Source organism: Zalophus californianus, chromosome 2 (genome assembly GCF_009762305.2).
Source record: "Zalophus californianus isolate mZalCal1 chromosome 2, mZalCal1.pri.v2, whole genome shotgun sequence".
In the NCBI taxonomy this organism is placed as follows: domain Eukaryota; kingdom Metazoa; phylum Chordata; class Mammalia; order Carnivora; family Otariidae; genus Zalophus; species Zalophus californianus.
The window spans coordinates 54,417,739-54,432,664 of NC_045596.1; the positions used below are offsets into that span (position 1 = coordinate 54,417,739).

The 14,926-nt window shown below is 37.4% G+C and overlaps 1 protein-coding gene across 2 annotated transcripts in view; it reads left to right on the forward strand.

Annotated features, from left to right (window-relative positions):
- STAP1 (signal transducing adaptor family member 1) overlaps window positions 1–14,926 on the forward strand; it is a 40,179-nt gene that overhangs the window by 813 nt on the left and 24,440 nt on the right. For both annotated transcript variants that reach the window (XM_027600713.2, XM_027600712.2), the window contains exon 2: window positions 9,854–9,925. In XM_027600713.2, coding sequence (XP_027456514.1) covers window positions 9,854–9,925 — 72 coding nt within the window. The remainder of the gene's footprint in view (window positions 1–9,853; window positions 9,926–14,926) is intronic.

Below are 14,926 nucleotides of genomic sequence, written 5' to 3' on the forward strand. Positions count from 1 at the left end.
GTTAAAATTATCTTTTAATAGTAAACTTTTGTAAAAAATTATGAAAATGATAAAATTGATACTGTTTATCATTATGCATAGTTATATATTCTAACACATTAACATGGTGACTTGAAAAGCTAATATGTAGGTGCAGTGTGGGTAATATATACACAAAGCTACATAAATACATTCACTCTAAGAAAATGCAAAAAGCATTTCGTATTTTTTTAAATGTAAAAATGAAAACTTATAATTAGTTAAAATCAGTGTTTTTAAAATACCAATTACGGAGAATTTGAAATTAATGAGAGAAATAAACATGAAAGTGCCTGTTACTAATGAAAAAGGAAATAATTAAGTTAGGTCAAATTTTATGAAATTTTAATACTAAGAAAGTAGAAAAAATTGTTTCAAGAAATGTCATAGGAAATGTTTAATAATGATAATAGGATATATTTTCTTAAGATTTATTAACAGAAAAATTGTGTATGTGAAAATATCTGTAATAGCACATTCCGGTTTTTTTGCAAAGACATGGTAGCTTACATTCTGTTATGGGTGTTAAATATGTATTAGTAAATTTGGCAGCTCATTAGAATATTTTTTGTTCCTCCTTTATGCTTTTAAAGTGAATTCTATCTTGTTACAACAGGTTATCCACATAGTTACACTTTGCCAGGAAACTGGAATTGGGAAAACAAAATTTCTGATTTGTAATTTAAATTTGGTTATTCATTAAATATCTATCAAAGTATTTATAATAACTGTTTCTGATATTGGGGTTTTTAAAAATATTTAAAGAAGGTATTCCATTGGTATGGTTAACAGAAAGAACAAGGATTTTAGAGAGTCAGTAAAATATGTCTTTACCTAATGGTTTTGCCACTTAAACAGCTTGTGATCTTGTACAAGTTATCCTATCTCCTTGAGATTCAATTTTCTCAAACTATAAAATGGAAAAAATATGACTCGCTACCCAAGGTACTATGCCTGGGACACAACAGGTACTCAATTAATTTATTCATTCAAGCAATGTTTATTGTGTGTCTCCTATGCACCAAACATCATATGGACTTCTAGAGAATATAAACATAACACAAACACCCTACCTTCAAGAGGCTTAGTTTATAAGGAGGGATGACTCCCTTACCTGATTGCTACTCTACCTTTTCTTAGAAAGCATGTTTTGAAATGGAAAGAATAAACTGTAGGTATAAATATTTCTGATCAAATTAGCTTGTGTTTCCACTTGAATTCATAGCAACGTATCTTTTACTTGTATGTCAAGGAGAACAAGAGGACAATAATGTCGACTTATAGGGTGGTTTCAAGGATTAAAGAGATAACATATAAAATACCTGGTTTACACTAAAGATTAGATTCATTCTCCTTCCATTTCATTATTTGTCATATTCTTATTAACATACTAAGATCAGTTTTAAGTCCATAAGTACAGTTGACCCATAAACAGCATGGGTTTGAACTGTGTAGGCCCACTTACATTCGGATTTTTTTTTTTAATACATACAGTACAGTGTTATATATGTATTTTTTCTTCCTGATGATTTTCTCAATATCATTTTCTTTTCTCTGGCTTACTTTATTATAAGGATACAGTATATAATACATATAACATATAAAGTATGTGTTAAATGACCATTTATGTTACTGGCAAGGCCTCTGGTCAACAGCGGGCTATTAGTAGTTAAATTTTTCTGGAGTCAAAAGTGAAACGCAATTTTCAGCTGTGCAGGAGGGTCAGCACCTCTAACCCCTCTGCATTGTTGAAGGGTCAACTGTTAATACGGCTCAAAGGAGAGCCACAGGGCTACAGTGCTAGTAAATAAAAGCTGGGAGAAAAAGTTAAGGAAAATAATGGGATTTCTAGGCAAGCAGCAGCAAGGGAACCGTTGAAAGTGAGGGTGAGTCAGGGGTAATAAAAGGTTATCTTTAAAGAAAATGGGCTAGAGGAAGTTGTGATGTTCTGCAGAACATTAAGCGGGGTCTTTGCTGAAGGAACTCAAAACATTTAGTATATGTGCTGCTGAAGCGAGCATGGAACTCAAAACATTTAAGCTAGAGAAAATATAACCGAGGAGTAACCTAGTCTGTAAGGGGATCACACATTTAGAGGTGTTTCTTAGCTGTTTTGTGACAGGGGCACTTTTAAGAATTTAAGGAATTTTGCCCCTAGGAAAAGGTGCCAACATATACTATTTTAAATACAATTCCAGAAAGCCCATGGATTCCAGGTCAAGAACCCATTAAAAATACATAATCTTCGTGGGAAAGATAATGAAGGAAGACTTACTTAAGCCACAATACTAGAATTTTGGATTGATCAGGAAGATGATAATAAGAGCATGCCATGGCAGGAAACCAATGAAAACACAGTTCTTGCAGATGGGGAAAATTCTCATTTTTCTGGAATTGTTTAAAAAGAGAAAGCTCATAGTTTCTTCAATTTGTGATATGCTAAAATTAAGGATAATGTGTATCATATGTCTTCTTATTAGCCTGAACATAAGAATGTGGTCATCATAATAGTATCAAAATAATATTTCTCTGACTAGTCCTCTAATTGCCATTAATTCATTGAGAAAAAATTTAGGGCTATCTCAGTTGTGCCCTTAAACATAGTTCTCTATGCTGGTAACCTCCAAATGTTTTAAACAATGCACTCCTTTCAAGAAAACATTTTTGAGCACAGATCTCTAATATAAGAATATTAATTTATTTAGAAGCTATGTATTGTACTCCTGTACTAATACTTCAAAAAATATTTCGTATATACAGAAAAGTTATTAAGAAACATAAATGAAATATAATTAGATATCCTAAAAGTTTCTTCCCCAGTGGAATTATCTTGCACACCTTTGGAGTTTTTGTGCCCCACTTTGGAGACCACTATACAACATCCTTCCTTGAGCAAAGGTACTTGACTTGCTCACAGGAAAAAGAATCGGAACTTTTTATTGGGGACAGGGGATAGAGAGGAGCTTAATTGGATTTTGCATTGTAATCCATTTTTACTAGTTACAACAATAAAAAAAAAGAGCACTGGAGAGCCAGGAGATATAAATATCAGTCCAACTATGGAAGCTGGGCAATTCCCTTAAATCTTTTAATCTGTTTCCTCTTTTGTAAGATAGATAATTACTTTCTCGTGTAACTGAATGGGTTCTTGTGATGATCAAATGGACTATATAATAATGGGTATATTTTTCTGAGATATGGACATAAGATAGATACCATACTATCTTATGCTCTGTTATGTCCTGTTGCTCTGATCCTCACAGTAACTCTTCTGTGTAGAAATTATTTTACTTACTTCACAGGTGAATGAGTTGTGACACAAAGGTTATGTTCAAGGATCCTCATCCATTAAGGAGGCTAGCTTGGATTTTATTGAAAAGCATTTGACATCATGATGCCTCACAAACTAAACTAATTCCATTTGATTGTGGGCTTCCAAAGGTTGGGGATGTCTCATCACTAGATTCTTTATCATATTGAGCTCAATAGTAGCTCAGTAGACTTTCAAAAACATTTGTTTAATTAAATAAAAATGAGATACTGACCTTGAACTCTAAATGCAAGGTCAGCTAATAGTTATGAAGCTAGCGATAAATTCAAAATCCCATTTCAGTCCTTTTTCTTCAGAAATTCAACACTAATGATTGTTAAAAAATTTAAAAAAACTTTGTGCTAAATGTATTTCATTCAAAAATGTGTTCTTCAAAATTAATTTTTTAAAATATTTACATATCTCTATAGATATAAATATATACCAAGGTGTTGATTATTGAGATTGATATTTATAGATGCCTCAGATTGTACTGGTATGTTCATAAGAGCTTATCAGAAACTAAATCAAGACTGTGATCTCTGCATTCTGAATTCAAGTTTGATCTGTTCTTAGGTTTGTAGCTGTGGTTGGAGTTCACAGGACCTACTGCTATTTGTAATCTTTCTTTTCCTCCAGGCTGCCTTTACTATCAACTCAGTGCCTTTGTTCTTACTTCTTCCCCCACTTAACAAACCCTCTTTAATCCTTTCCATGAGTCTGTATGTTTGTTTCCCAGTAAAGCTCTTTTTTTAAAAAGATTTTATTTAGAGCTGAGAGATGAGCAGAGGGGAAGGGAGAGGGACAAGCAGACTCTGTGCTGAGGACAGAGCCCTACGCGGGGCTCGATCCCATCACCCTGAGATCATGACCTGAGCCAAAACCAAGAGTGGATGTTTAACTGACTGAGCCACCCAGGCACCCCAACCAGTAAAATTCTTATTTTTCCCTGATTAATTCTACTCTCTCTCATGACTGAACACCTCAGTAATTTTTCTTAGAAGCACAGATGGATGTCTGTCTGTATACACAGAAAAAACTCAATACACTTTGGCTATTAGTGATTTTAGTTTCTCTGTCTTATGGCAGGTTAATACTCATGAGGCTAATTAAGAAGATGAACAGAGTGCTACACTTTGACTTCAGGGTTTTCTCATGCTTTCTTTTCCTCCGAGAATCAGAGAATCTCCAGTTTGAACTTGAGTCTTAGATGCGATATTCCAGAAAACTACACAACCCGTGATTAGGTTCTCCAATTAAAGTGCCTGTATTCTGATATCTCCCACTCTCCCTCACCCCCATCCTAGTTCCAAAATACAGTGTAGCTTTGACTTGCTCCTTGCACTGCACAGGCTTATCACTAGAACAGAATGTGAAAGCCTTAAAAAGAATATGATTAAAAAAAAAAGCTTCCCTCTTCAAATTTGAATTGTTTTATTATTAATTGAAAGTCAAGGGGCGCCTGGGTGGCTCAGTTGGTTGAGAGGCTGCCTTCAACTCCAGTCGTGATCCCAGGGTCCTGGGATGGAGCCCCATGTCTGGCTCTCTGCTTAGAGGGGAGTCTGCTTCTCCCTCTCCCTCTGCCTGCCACTCTGCCTACTTGTGTTCTCCCTCTCTCTCTCTGTCAAAATAAAATAAATAAAATCTTAAAAAAAAAAAAAAAGAAAGAAAGTCAAACCTGGGGTGCCTGGGTGGGTCAGTCCTTGGGCATCAAGCCCCGCATAGGGCTCCCTGCTCTGTAAGAAGCCTGCTTCTCCCTCTCCCACTCCCCCTGCTTGTGTTTCCTCTCTCGCTGTGTCTCTCTCTGTAAAATAAATCTTAAAATAAAAAGTCTTAAAATAAAATAAAATCTTAAAAAAAAAAGTCAAACCTGATAATTGGGGTGCCTGGGTGGCTTAGTCGGTTAAGCGTCTGCCTTCAGTTCAGATCATGATCTCAGTGTCCTGGGATCGAGTCCCACATCAGGCTCCCTGCTCAGTGGGGAGCCTGCTTTTCCCTCTCCCTCTGCCTGCCTCTTCCCCTGCTTGTGCTCTCTCTCTCTGTCAAATAAATAAATAAACTCTTAAAAAAAAAGGAAAGAAAGTCAAACCTGAGAAAATTCAAGTATTTTTCAACAGAGTAACCAGATGCCCTCATGGGTTTTACAGAATATCTGCCTGATCATAGAGACAGTATATATATTAGCAACTTCTCAAGCCGAATTTCTCAATGTAGTTTTCTATTTCTCTATTTAAGACAATATGAAAGCACACTTTCATACTATTTGTGAAAGGTAATGGGTTTCATTATCCTGGCTCACAAAATATCCTTCCCTTCTCATACTGAATCCCATCAAAAAAGATCTATTTTGGAGATTTTTAGATGCTACCACTGTCACATACACACATAAAATCACTATTGTGCAAAAAATATATGGATAATTTAAAATGCAAAGTACCTGTTAATATGAGTGATGAGACAATGCTTTTTTTTTTTTTTTAAGTGGCTAACATTTATGGAACACTTGCTAAATCCCAGGTCCTATGTGCTTTATATATAGTATTATTCCATTTAATCCTTAAACAACTCTAAGAAGCAAGAGCAAGAGGCTGGTGTCTACCTCTACTCTTGGTCCCTTAACAGTGCCCCCTCATATAGGAGACACAGTTGTCATCATCATCATCACCGTTATAATTCAGTACTTTTAATACATTCACAAAGTTGTGCAACATTACCACAATCTAGTTCTAGAACCTTTTCCTCATGCTAAAAAGGAACCCCATTAGCAGTTACTCCCACTTCCCCTGCTCTGTAGATTTTTATATCCATTTGTGGGATCTTTTTTTTTTTTTTTTTTTTGTCTCCTAAGTATGAAACCAACTAAAAATTAAGACAGAGGAATCCCACAAAGATCAGTCAGGTACTTTTATCATCAATAAAATCTATTAATAATATGTGGTTTAGATTTATGGCCAAAACAATGCTAACACTTTACCCCAAATTTAGATAGGCTTGAGCTACCTTGAGTCACTCACTGACTCAGTTTAAGAGCCACAATGCTGCCCCTCTTAGAGGCCCTTTGCCACATGGCATGACCAGAGCAGATTGCCCACTCCCTCCCAGTAGGCTGAGCAGAGAGAGGATGGAAAGGGACTAAGTTGAGCATATTGTCTCCCAACCTGGGACAGTCCTACTGTCTGTGGAGGAGATAATTCACTCTCTTGCACTGTGCAGGGTAGATCGGAGGGCATAAGAAGGCAGCAGAAAATCCAGGCAAAGCGCTACCGCAATGCCAATAACAAACACTATGTATATGAAAAGAGGGAAATAAAAGATTTCTGATGGGGCTGAAGGCAAGGTTTGTTCTCTGGCCTTATTACACTTCTTGACTCAGGTAAATACTGGGTATCTGGATTTCAGATAAAAGGAAGAATTTATTTGCCCATTTTCATAATTGTTCCTTTGGGGGCCATCTTTTGGCTGATCCTTCAATCCTATGCCCCTTAGAATTGGTCTTTGTTAATTTGTTCTTGGCTCAGGAGGCATCAGCAGGTTCCATACATTACATTATAGCCAACTGTCAATTAGGAGGTAGGATGTTGTGGAAAGACCACAGGTCCTGGACAAAGGAAACCTGTGCCACGTTCCAGCTCTGTCCCTAAGGTAGATCGCTACAGTAATACTACCAATTTGTTCAAGCCTCACTGTATGCATCTCCCTTTGAAATGTGACTTTTCTGCTCTTCCATCAAGAGATTGCCTTTATTTTTCTACCCCTCGAAATCTGGACTGGGTCATGCTTTGGTGAACGTGACAAAAGCACATTAGAAAGTACTCAGACATTGGATCTTGCCCGCTCTTGTTCCTGGGAATCCTTCCGCTAGCATGTGAACAAGTCTAGGTTACCTGACTGGAGACAAGACCCTATGGAGTGAGACTCCAGTTGCCTCAGTGGGGGGTTTTCCAACACCAACAATCACTTCTCTGATTCTCTGGACACCAAGTGGGTGTTGAACAATTCAGCTCAATTCTGACACTTAATTATGGGCTTAATTAGGGGCTCAGTCCCACAGGGCTGCCCTTGGCTTAATTAAGGGCTCAGTCCCACAGGGCTGCCCTCCACTTCAGTCACCAATTTTAAGTTCCAGGCCTCCCATACTTCTGATCAATTCACTATAAATCAAGAGTTCCTGGGGCACCTGAATGGCTTAGTCGGTTAAATGTCCAGCTCTTGATTTTGGCTCTGGTCATGACCTCAGGGCTGTGAGATGGAGCCCTGAGTTGGGCTCCATGCTTGGCGGGGAGTCTGCTTGGGATTCTGTCTTTCCCTCTTCCTGTGCCCCTCCCCCTGCTGGCTCTCTCTCTCTCTCTCTCTCTCTAAAATAAATAAATAAATCTTAAGGTAAAAAAAAAGAGTTCCCATGACCCCCTCCTAAGAGTTGATAATTTACTAGAATGGCCCACAGCACTCAGGAAAACACTTTACTTATATTTACTGGTGAGGGATGCAAAAGAACAGGCCGATGAAGAGGTACTTGGGGCAAGGTCTGGAAGGGTCCCAAACACTATTGTGTCTCTATTGAGTCGGGCCGCACTACCCTCCCAGGATGTGGATGTGTTCACCAATTACGAATCTCATCAAATCACATTGTTCAAGAGTTTTTATGAAACTTAAATCTCCCAGCCCACCCCCCTTTTTGCCTAGAGGTTGGTGGGTGGAGCTGAAAATTCCAACCCATTAATCAGTTGTTCTTCTGGCCACCAGACCTAGCCTGAAGCTACCAGGGGTCCCATCCGAAGTCACCTCATTAGTATAAACTCAGGTATTATGTAAAGGGGCTCATTGTGAATAATAAAAACACTCCTGTCCCTCAGGAAATGCCGAGTTTTAGAATCTCTATGCCAGGAACTGGGGAAAAAGACCAAATATGTTTCTGATTGTATCACTCTCAGTTCTGCCTTCCAGCTAAGACCCCAGGCAAGTGAGTGAGGCCACCCTAGATCTGCCACAGGGAGGTATGCCCAAAGAATCATCACCAGCCTCAGCATGATGGGAAATAGAAAATGTTTGCTATTTTGGTCTGCTAAGTTTTAGGGTGGCGTGTTACACAGTAAAAGCTAACTAAAATAGCACCTTATCAGGCATGAAGAGAAAGGGAGAAAGTAGTTCTATTAAGAACATAAGAAAGATGGTTGTTTTAATTCAAAATGAATTTAATCTTGAGCTTCCGGGGAGCCGAGGCAAATAAAAACAAGATGGGCCGTAGAGTTCCCAGTATTTGAGAAAAGACGTATATAAATTCTGAAGAGGTGACGTTTTCTGGTCAAAAAAAGGATAAATGATATGTCAGTATTAAAGAGACCCAAAATACCATAATATATAAAAGTATCTTCACATTTTATAAGCAAAAGAAAAAAATTTCATGTAATTCCCTTATATTAATCCTCAATATAAATCAAGATAATCCAATGTGTTATAAAAATTGAGCTTATTAAACCCTAAAGGAAGAATGATCAACATGTCTATGAAACTGGAATTTTTAAAAAACATACTTTTGGAAAGAGCTGTGTATGAGGTAAGTCTTAAGATGTGGAAGGATTTTATTCTTGAAATCCCCTTGCCATTCTTTCGTAATATAGACAGTCTTCATATTACATGTAAATTCCCTGGGGCGCCTGGGTGGCTCAGTTGGTTAAGCGACTGCCTTTGGCTCAGGTCATGATCCTGGAGTCCCGGGATCGAGTCCCACATCGGGCTTCCTGCTTAGCAGGGAGTCTGCTTCTCCCTCTGACCCTCACTCCTCTCATTCTCTCTCTCTCTGTCATTCTCTCTCTCTCAAAAATAAATAAAAAATAAATAAAAAATAAAAGGTAAATTCCCCTTATTTAAATAAATTTTCACTTGAGTGAAATGAGACTTTACATTTTTTTAAACTTAAAAAGTTGTATTTCTATAGAACCCATAATAATGTGAATGTAGCAATAATGAAATATTCACCACACGAATGAAATTTGGACTTCAAAGTTCAGTTTTGATCATGTTAAATTATTTTTATGATTATGAACGGTTCACATTGCCTTTATTTATATAAACATATACTATTTATAGAACTGAAACTACGAGCCATGTACTCTGCTAAGTGCTTTACATTTATCAATCCATTCAATCCTTTCAACTGTTCTGGAATGTAGATATTTAATGCTTGTCCTATCCTGACCCTTTAAATGACCCCTCTTACAGGTGCAAACTTCCACTGAAACCTACATAAAAAGTCGTGTCTTAAATCAATGGGGAAAGTTTTGAAAAATGATCTATTTAAACACAAATCAAATTACATCCTTACCTCACACCTTATGCTAAAATAAATTTGTAAAGGATTTAATCAAGAGTTAAATGTAAAATTAAGCTATAAAATTAGGTGATTTATCTCAGGATAAAGAAGAACCTTATATCAAATAGCGATTAAGAAAGTTATAAAGAAAAATATTAATAGGAAAATAGTTGAATATATACCAATGAAATAATGCTTATAATTTTTTCCCACAGGTGTATAAACATTATTGGACAGAGTTGAGAGGAACTACACTTTTCTTTTATTCTGACAAAAAAAGTCCAACAGTAAGTAGTAAAACATATTCAGTTGACTGAATTTTTCCTAATATAGACTTGTCATATAGTTTTATTCATTTGGGGTTTTCTGTCTTCTGACATAAAGATATTCTAGTAAAACCAATTCAAATAAGAACTTTTATTATACCTCTCTCGCTGTGGCTCTCTCTGTCAAAATAAATGAATGAATCTTAAAAAAAAAAACACTTTGCATTTTTTTTCTTTCGGATGCCAATAATAGAAACATAGCTGAGACATGAAATTTTTATTTTACTTTTTTTTAAGATTTTGTGTATTTATTTGAGAGAGAGAGAGCACAAGCAGGGGGGAAGGGCCGAGGGAGAGGGAGAAGCAGACTCCCTGTCGAGCAGGGAGCTGGACGCAGAGCTCTATCCCAGGACCCCAAGATCATAACCTGAGCTGAAAGCAGATATTTAACTGACTGAGCCACGGAGGTGTCTCGAAATGTGAAAACTTTAGCCAGATATCTAGATACAACTTATTTAATGCCAAGGGATAGCCTAAATTTCCCCAGCTTTTTACCTTGCTCTAGCATGCACTAATGATCTGAAAGGAGCTAGATAACCCCCAAAGCCTTATAACATATGACACAATTTAATTTTCCTAGGGAAACAAAAACATAACCCACTACAGAGGACTTCTAAGAGCTTAAGCATGAGAATAACAATAAAGAGATTCTAAGACTTATTTATTAGTAGTAATTTCAAATAAGTGATTTATATTTCAACTTTCCCACAAAAATGGAAAAATGTATATTTCATTTTTTCCACAAATAATATTTTAGTGCCAAATGCTTGCCTACCTTGGAATGCAATGCCCTTAGGAGATTTTATGATCTGGTCACTTGCTTTTTTTTTTAAATTATTTTTTAAGATTTTATTTATTTATTTGACAGAGAGAGACAGCAAGAGAGGGAACACAAGCAGGGGGAGTGGGAGAGGGAGAAGCAGGCTTCCTGCCGAGCAGGGAGCCCGATGTGGGGCTCGATCCCAGGACCCCGGGATCATGACCTGAGCCGAAGGCAGACACGTAACGACTGAGCCACCCAGGCGCCCCTGGTCACTTGTTTAAATATAAACACTTTGGACCGTGGATATAGTAGCCCACAGTTCTTAGAACATCATTATTACATGTCCAGATCTAATGAAAGGAACAGAAAAAGAGCCTTTGTGATGTATTCCACCTGCAGGCATTTCAGTGCCATTTGTAGTAAACTCACCAGACGTCGTTTTAAAAAATAAACAAAAAACAAACTTAAAATGATCATCCTTCACTGGAGTTCTGGATAGATTTGTGTAAAGGTGTTTCCAAACACTATAATAAATTTTAACAAAATGAATTCTTCTGTTGTGCCTTCCTACTTCCTACTGATGGCAGTAAACCCGTGACAACCCCTGGCCTACACCTTGTGTAGTACAGGTAAGCAGCAGAGCAAACACGTACTGCTCACTTACTCCCTGGCAGGAGGCGGTACCTGCTCTTCAGGCTGACTGCCTGGGTGTTTATGCTGGCCCTGCCACTGTGAGCTGTGGGTTCTCGGGCCAGTTACCAACCTCTCTGTGTCTCAGTCTATCAGACAGGGAAGTGGTAGGAAACAGATGACATCTCAAATTGGGCATTTTTTTTAAAGATTTTATTTTTAAGTAATCTCTACACCCAACGTGGGGCTTGAACGCCCGAGATGAAGAGTTCATGCTCCACTGACTGAGCCAATCAGGCACTCCTCAAATTGGGCATTTTTGAAGAAAATTTAATGAAGATGCTATATTCAAAGCTGTGGACAGGATATAGGAAAACCACAAAGGGTAGAACAGAACTCTGAGGCTAGTAACAGCACCCTTCTATCATGTCCAGGATATGAAAAAAAAGTGGGGAGAACGGTGAACCGAGGTGTGCGAAGGTGAGTGTATTGAGAGGAGTATGATCTTTGAGGAAACAATTGCATAGGATAATAAATAGCTCACTCTCCTTGGTCTTCTGATCTTCTGCCAGTGTCAACCAGGGTCCCACGCAGTGGGAAGTCAGATGTTGTCCACATCAGTCTCTCTCCTGGTGCGTAGCACTGTGTAGTGAAGGGATAAAAGTATACCTAGACGACCAAATAAAAGATCATGTCCAACATGTTTACTTTCACATCTCTAAAATTAGGATGAAAAGAGTAGCCCATGTCATGAGGTTATCAAAAGGTTTAAACGAGGTAGTGAAGGTAAGGACTTGAGTAGCTGGCACAGAGTAAGCAATCAAGCATTTTATTATTTTTTCAACTTTTAAAATTTTATTTATTTGAGAGAGAGTGAGAGAGAGAGAGAGTGCACAAGCCAGGGAGGGGCGGAGAAGCAGGCTCCCCGCTGAGCAAGAAGCCCGACGTGGGACTCGATCCCAGGACCCTGGAATCATGACTTGAGCCAAAGGCAGATGCTTAACCGACTGAGTCACCCAGATGCCCGCAATTCAAGCATTTTATATACAATATCTCATCTAATTCTCACAACAACTGTGCAGAGTGGGTACTGTTTTAATCACCACTTATAGATGAGGGTAGTCAAGTTTCAGGATTCAGAAATTGTGCAAGATCAGACAGTGAACAAAAGAGGTAGAATCCAGATCTTGCTCCTGAGCCAGCATTCTGAACCATTGTGCCACGAAGAGACTGTTGCAATGAAATACTGCAGAACTGTCCATCTACCGATTTTGTTAAAAGAGGGTACAGGCTTTAGGAATGTGTTGGGTGATCTTCTCAGGAGAAAGCACAGAGACAGAACAGGTGAGAACTGTACATATTCGGCAGATAGTTGGGCAGAATTTAAAGCTGCCTTTATTTGAAAGGCTGTCAGGAGTCATGCGAAAGAGCCTGTGAATTTGTTTCATGTTATTGCAGAGAAAGGGGACTGGGACCAATGGATGGAAATTCTCTGGAAGAAAAACTATGGCTTAATATGAGGAAAAGCTTGCTCTAGTAGGCAGAGTGGCATAGGAGGCCTGAGTTTCCTGTTGTTTGAGATATTCCAGCATAGACAGGATGGCTACATGGAGGGATACCGTGAAGGAGATTCAAGCATGAGGGCAATAGATTAGACAGATGAGCTTTAAGGCTCTTTTCAACACTATAGTTAAAAAAAAAAAAGATAGAACTTCCTTTCTTTTAATCAATAGATCAGTTTACAGCACTCTATCTAATTTGGCCACTTCTTCCTCTGTTGCTTCCTCCTTTGTATCAGCAAAATTCATTTAGCTTAATCTAGACAATCTATCAGAAAAAGATCTTATGTAATTTGAAATTCTATCCTGCTTCCCTTATACCTTCCCTTCCATTTTAAATTTTGCTCTTTGTTCACTGAAAATAAATAGGCCAACCCAAATTACCCTTAACTTCATCAACATAGGAATAGATCTGGAAAAAAATTTACTTACTTATTTTTATGCCTTACTTTATTCAGAAAAGTAAAATAAGGAGACCTACAAGAACAGAGCAAAATAAGTTATGTTGGGCAAAACAGAGGAAAATAAAAAGAAGTAAAGAATGAGGCTAATTCAGAAAAAATATTATGCCATAAAAACTCTACTGAGCTTACTGGAAGTGGTTTTGATCTAATATTAGAAAGCCAATTGCATACAGACCAGTTGCATACAGACCAGTCCATAGATACCAATTGTTCAGAAGAAATTTTTTTAATTTATTTTTCTTTTTTTTATTATGTTATGTTAATCACCATATATTACATTCTTATTGTATTGGGATAAGATAGGAATTTCTTAATAGGATCCTCATAACCAGTGGCATGTGAAAAATGTCGAATAGCATTCTGGAAAAAATTGTGTATATGAATATATGTACATAAATCTATTATAAATATTACTGATAAGAATGTGTAGCACACAGTTAAAAAATAAAATACACAATATTCTTTATTGTAATTTCCATATAGGTAATTGATTCCCATAGAATACTTTCAGTGATTTTTCTGAATTTGGATCCATAGCCAACTATGATTGCAATTCAATCATGATTTGACAAATGGAGTTGTTTCCCAATCTGCTGTTTCCCTAATAAATTTATTGTCATTAAATATGACATTTGACATGAACGTTGGCTGATATTTTTGTTTACATTAAGGAATAAGAGGAAAGTAAAGCAATAATTATATATGTCACCTCTTTGTCAATGACACGGGCAAGTTCTTTGCTGAGTAACAATAGTTTCTAATTACGGAAGAATATTTTGTCAATTTTTTGTTCTGTTAACAATGAAAAAGTTTCAGACACAACAAACTTTAAAGTTTCACCTGCATCGGGTGCCTGGGTGGCTCAGATGGTTAAGCGTCTGCCTTCGGCTCAGGTCATGATCCCAGGGTCCTGGGATCGAGTTCCGCATTGGGCTCCCTGCTCCTTGGGAGCCTGCTTCTCCCTCTGCTTCTCTCTCTCTCTCTGTCTCTCATGAATAAATAAATAAAATCTTTAAAAAAATAAATAAAAAAATAGTTTCACCTGCATTATTAACATTTTTCTCCCTCACTTTCTTATGTCTCAACCAGAGCAGAGCAAATTGTGGTCCTTGAGCCAAATCTAGCCAGTGGGCCTGATTTTGTACAGTCTATGAGCTAAGAATATTTTTTACATTTTTAAAGTATTGTATTAAAACAACAACAATAGGAATTTGCAACAGAGACTCCATTTGGTCCACAAAGCCGGAAGCATTTACTATCTAGCCTGTGCAGAAAAAAAAAGAAAAAATTGCTGGCCCCTAGGACAATTAAAGAGTAAATCAAGCCCTAATTTGTAAGATTTGCCAATTTCCAGGATGCAAATACTTCCACCATAGCTGATTTCAACCTATGAGTGTGACCTCACTGAATTGGGAAGAAAGGTACAGTAATGCACCATTAGATGGTATTCCATCAAACAGAAATGAAGATGTAAATAACCTCAAGAGCATACTGAATACTATTTAGTAATACAATTAGAAAATAATGAGTTTTGTGGGGTGCCTGG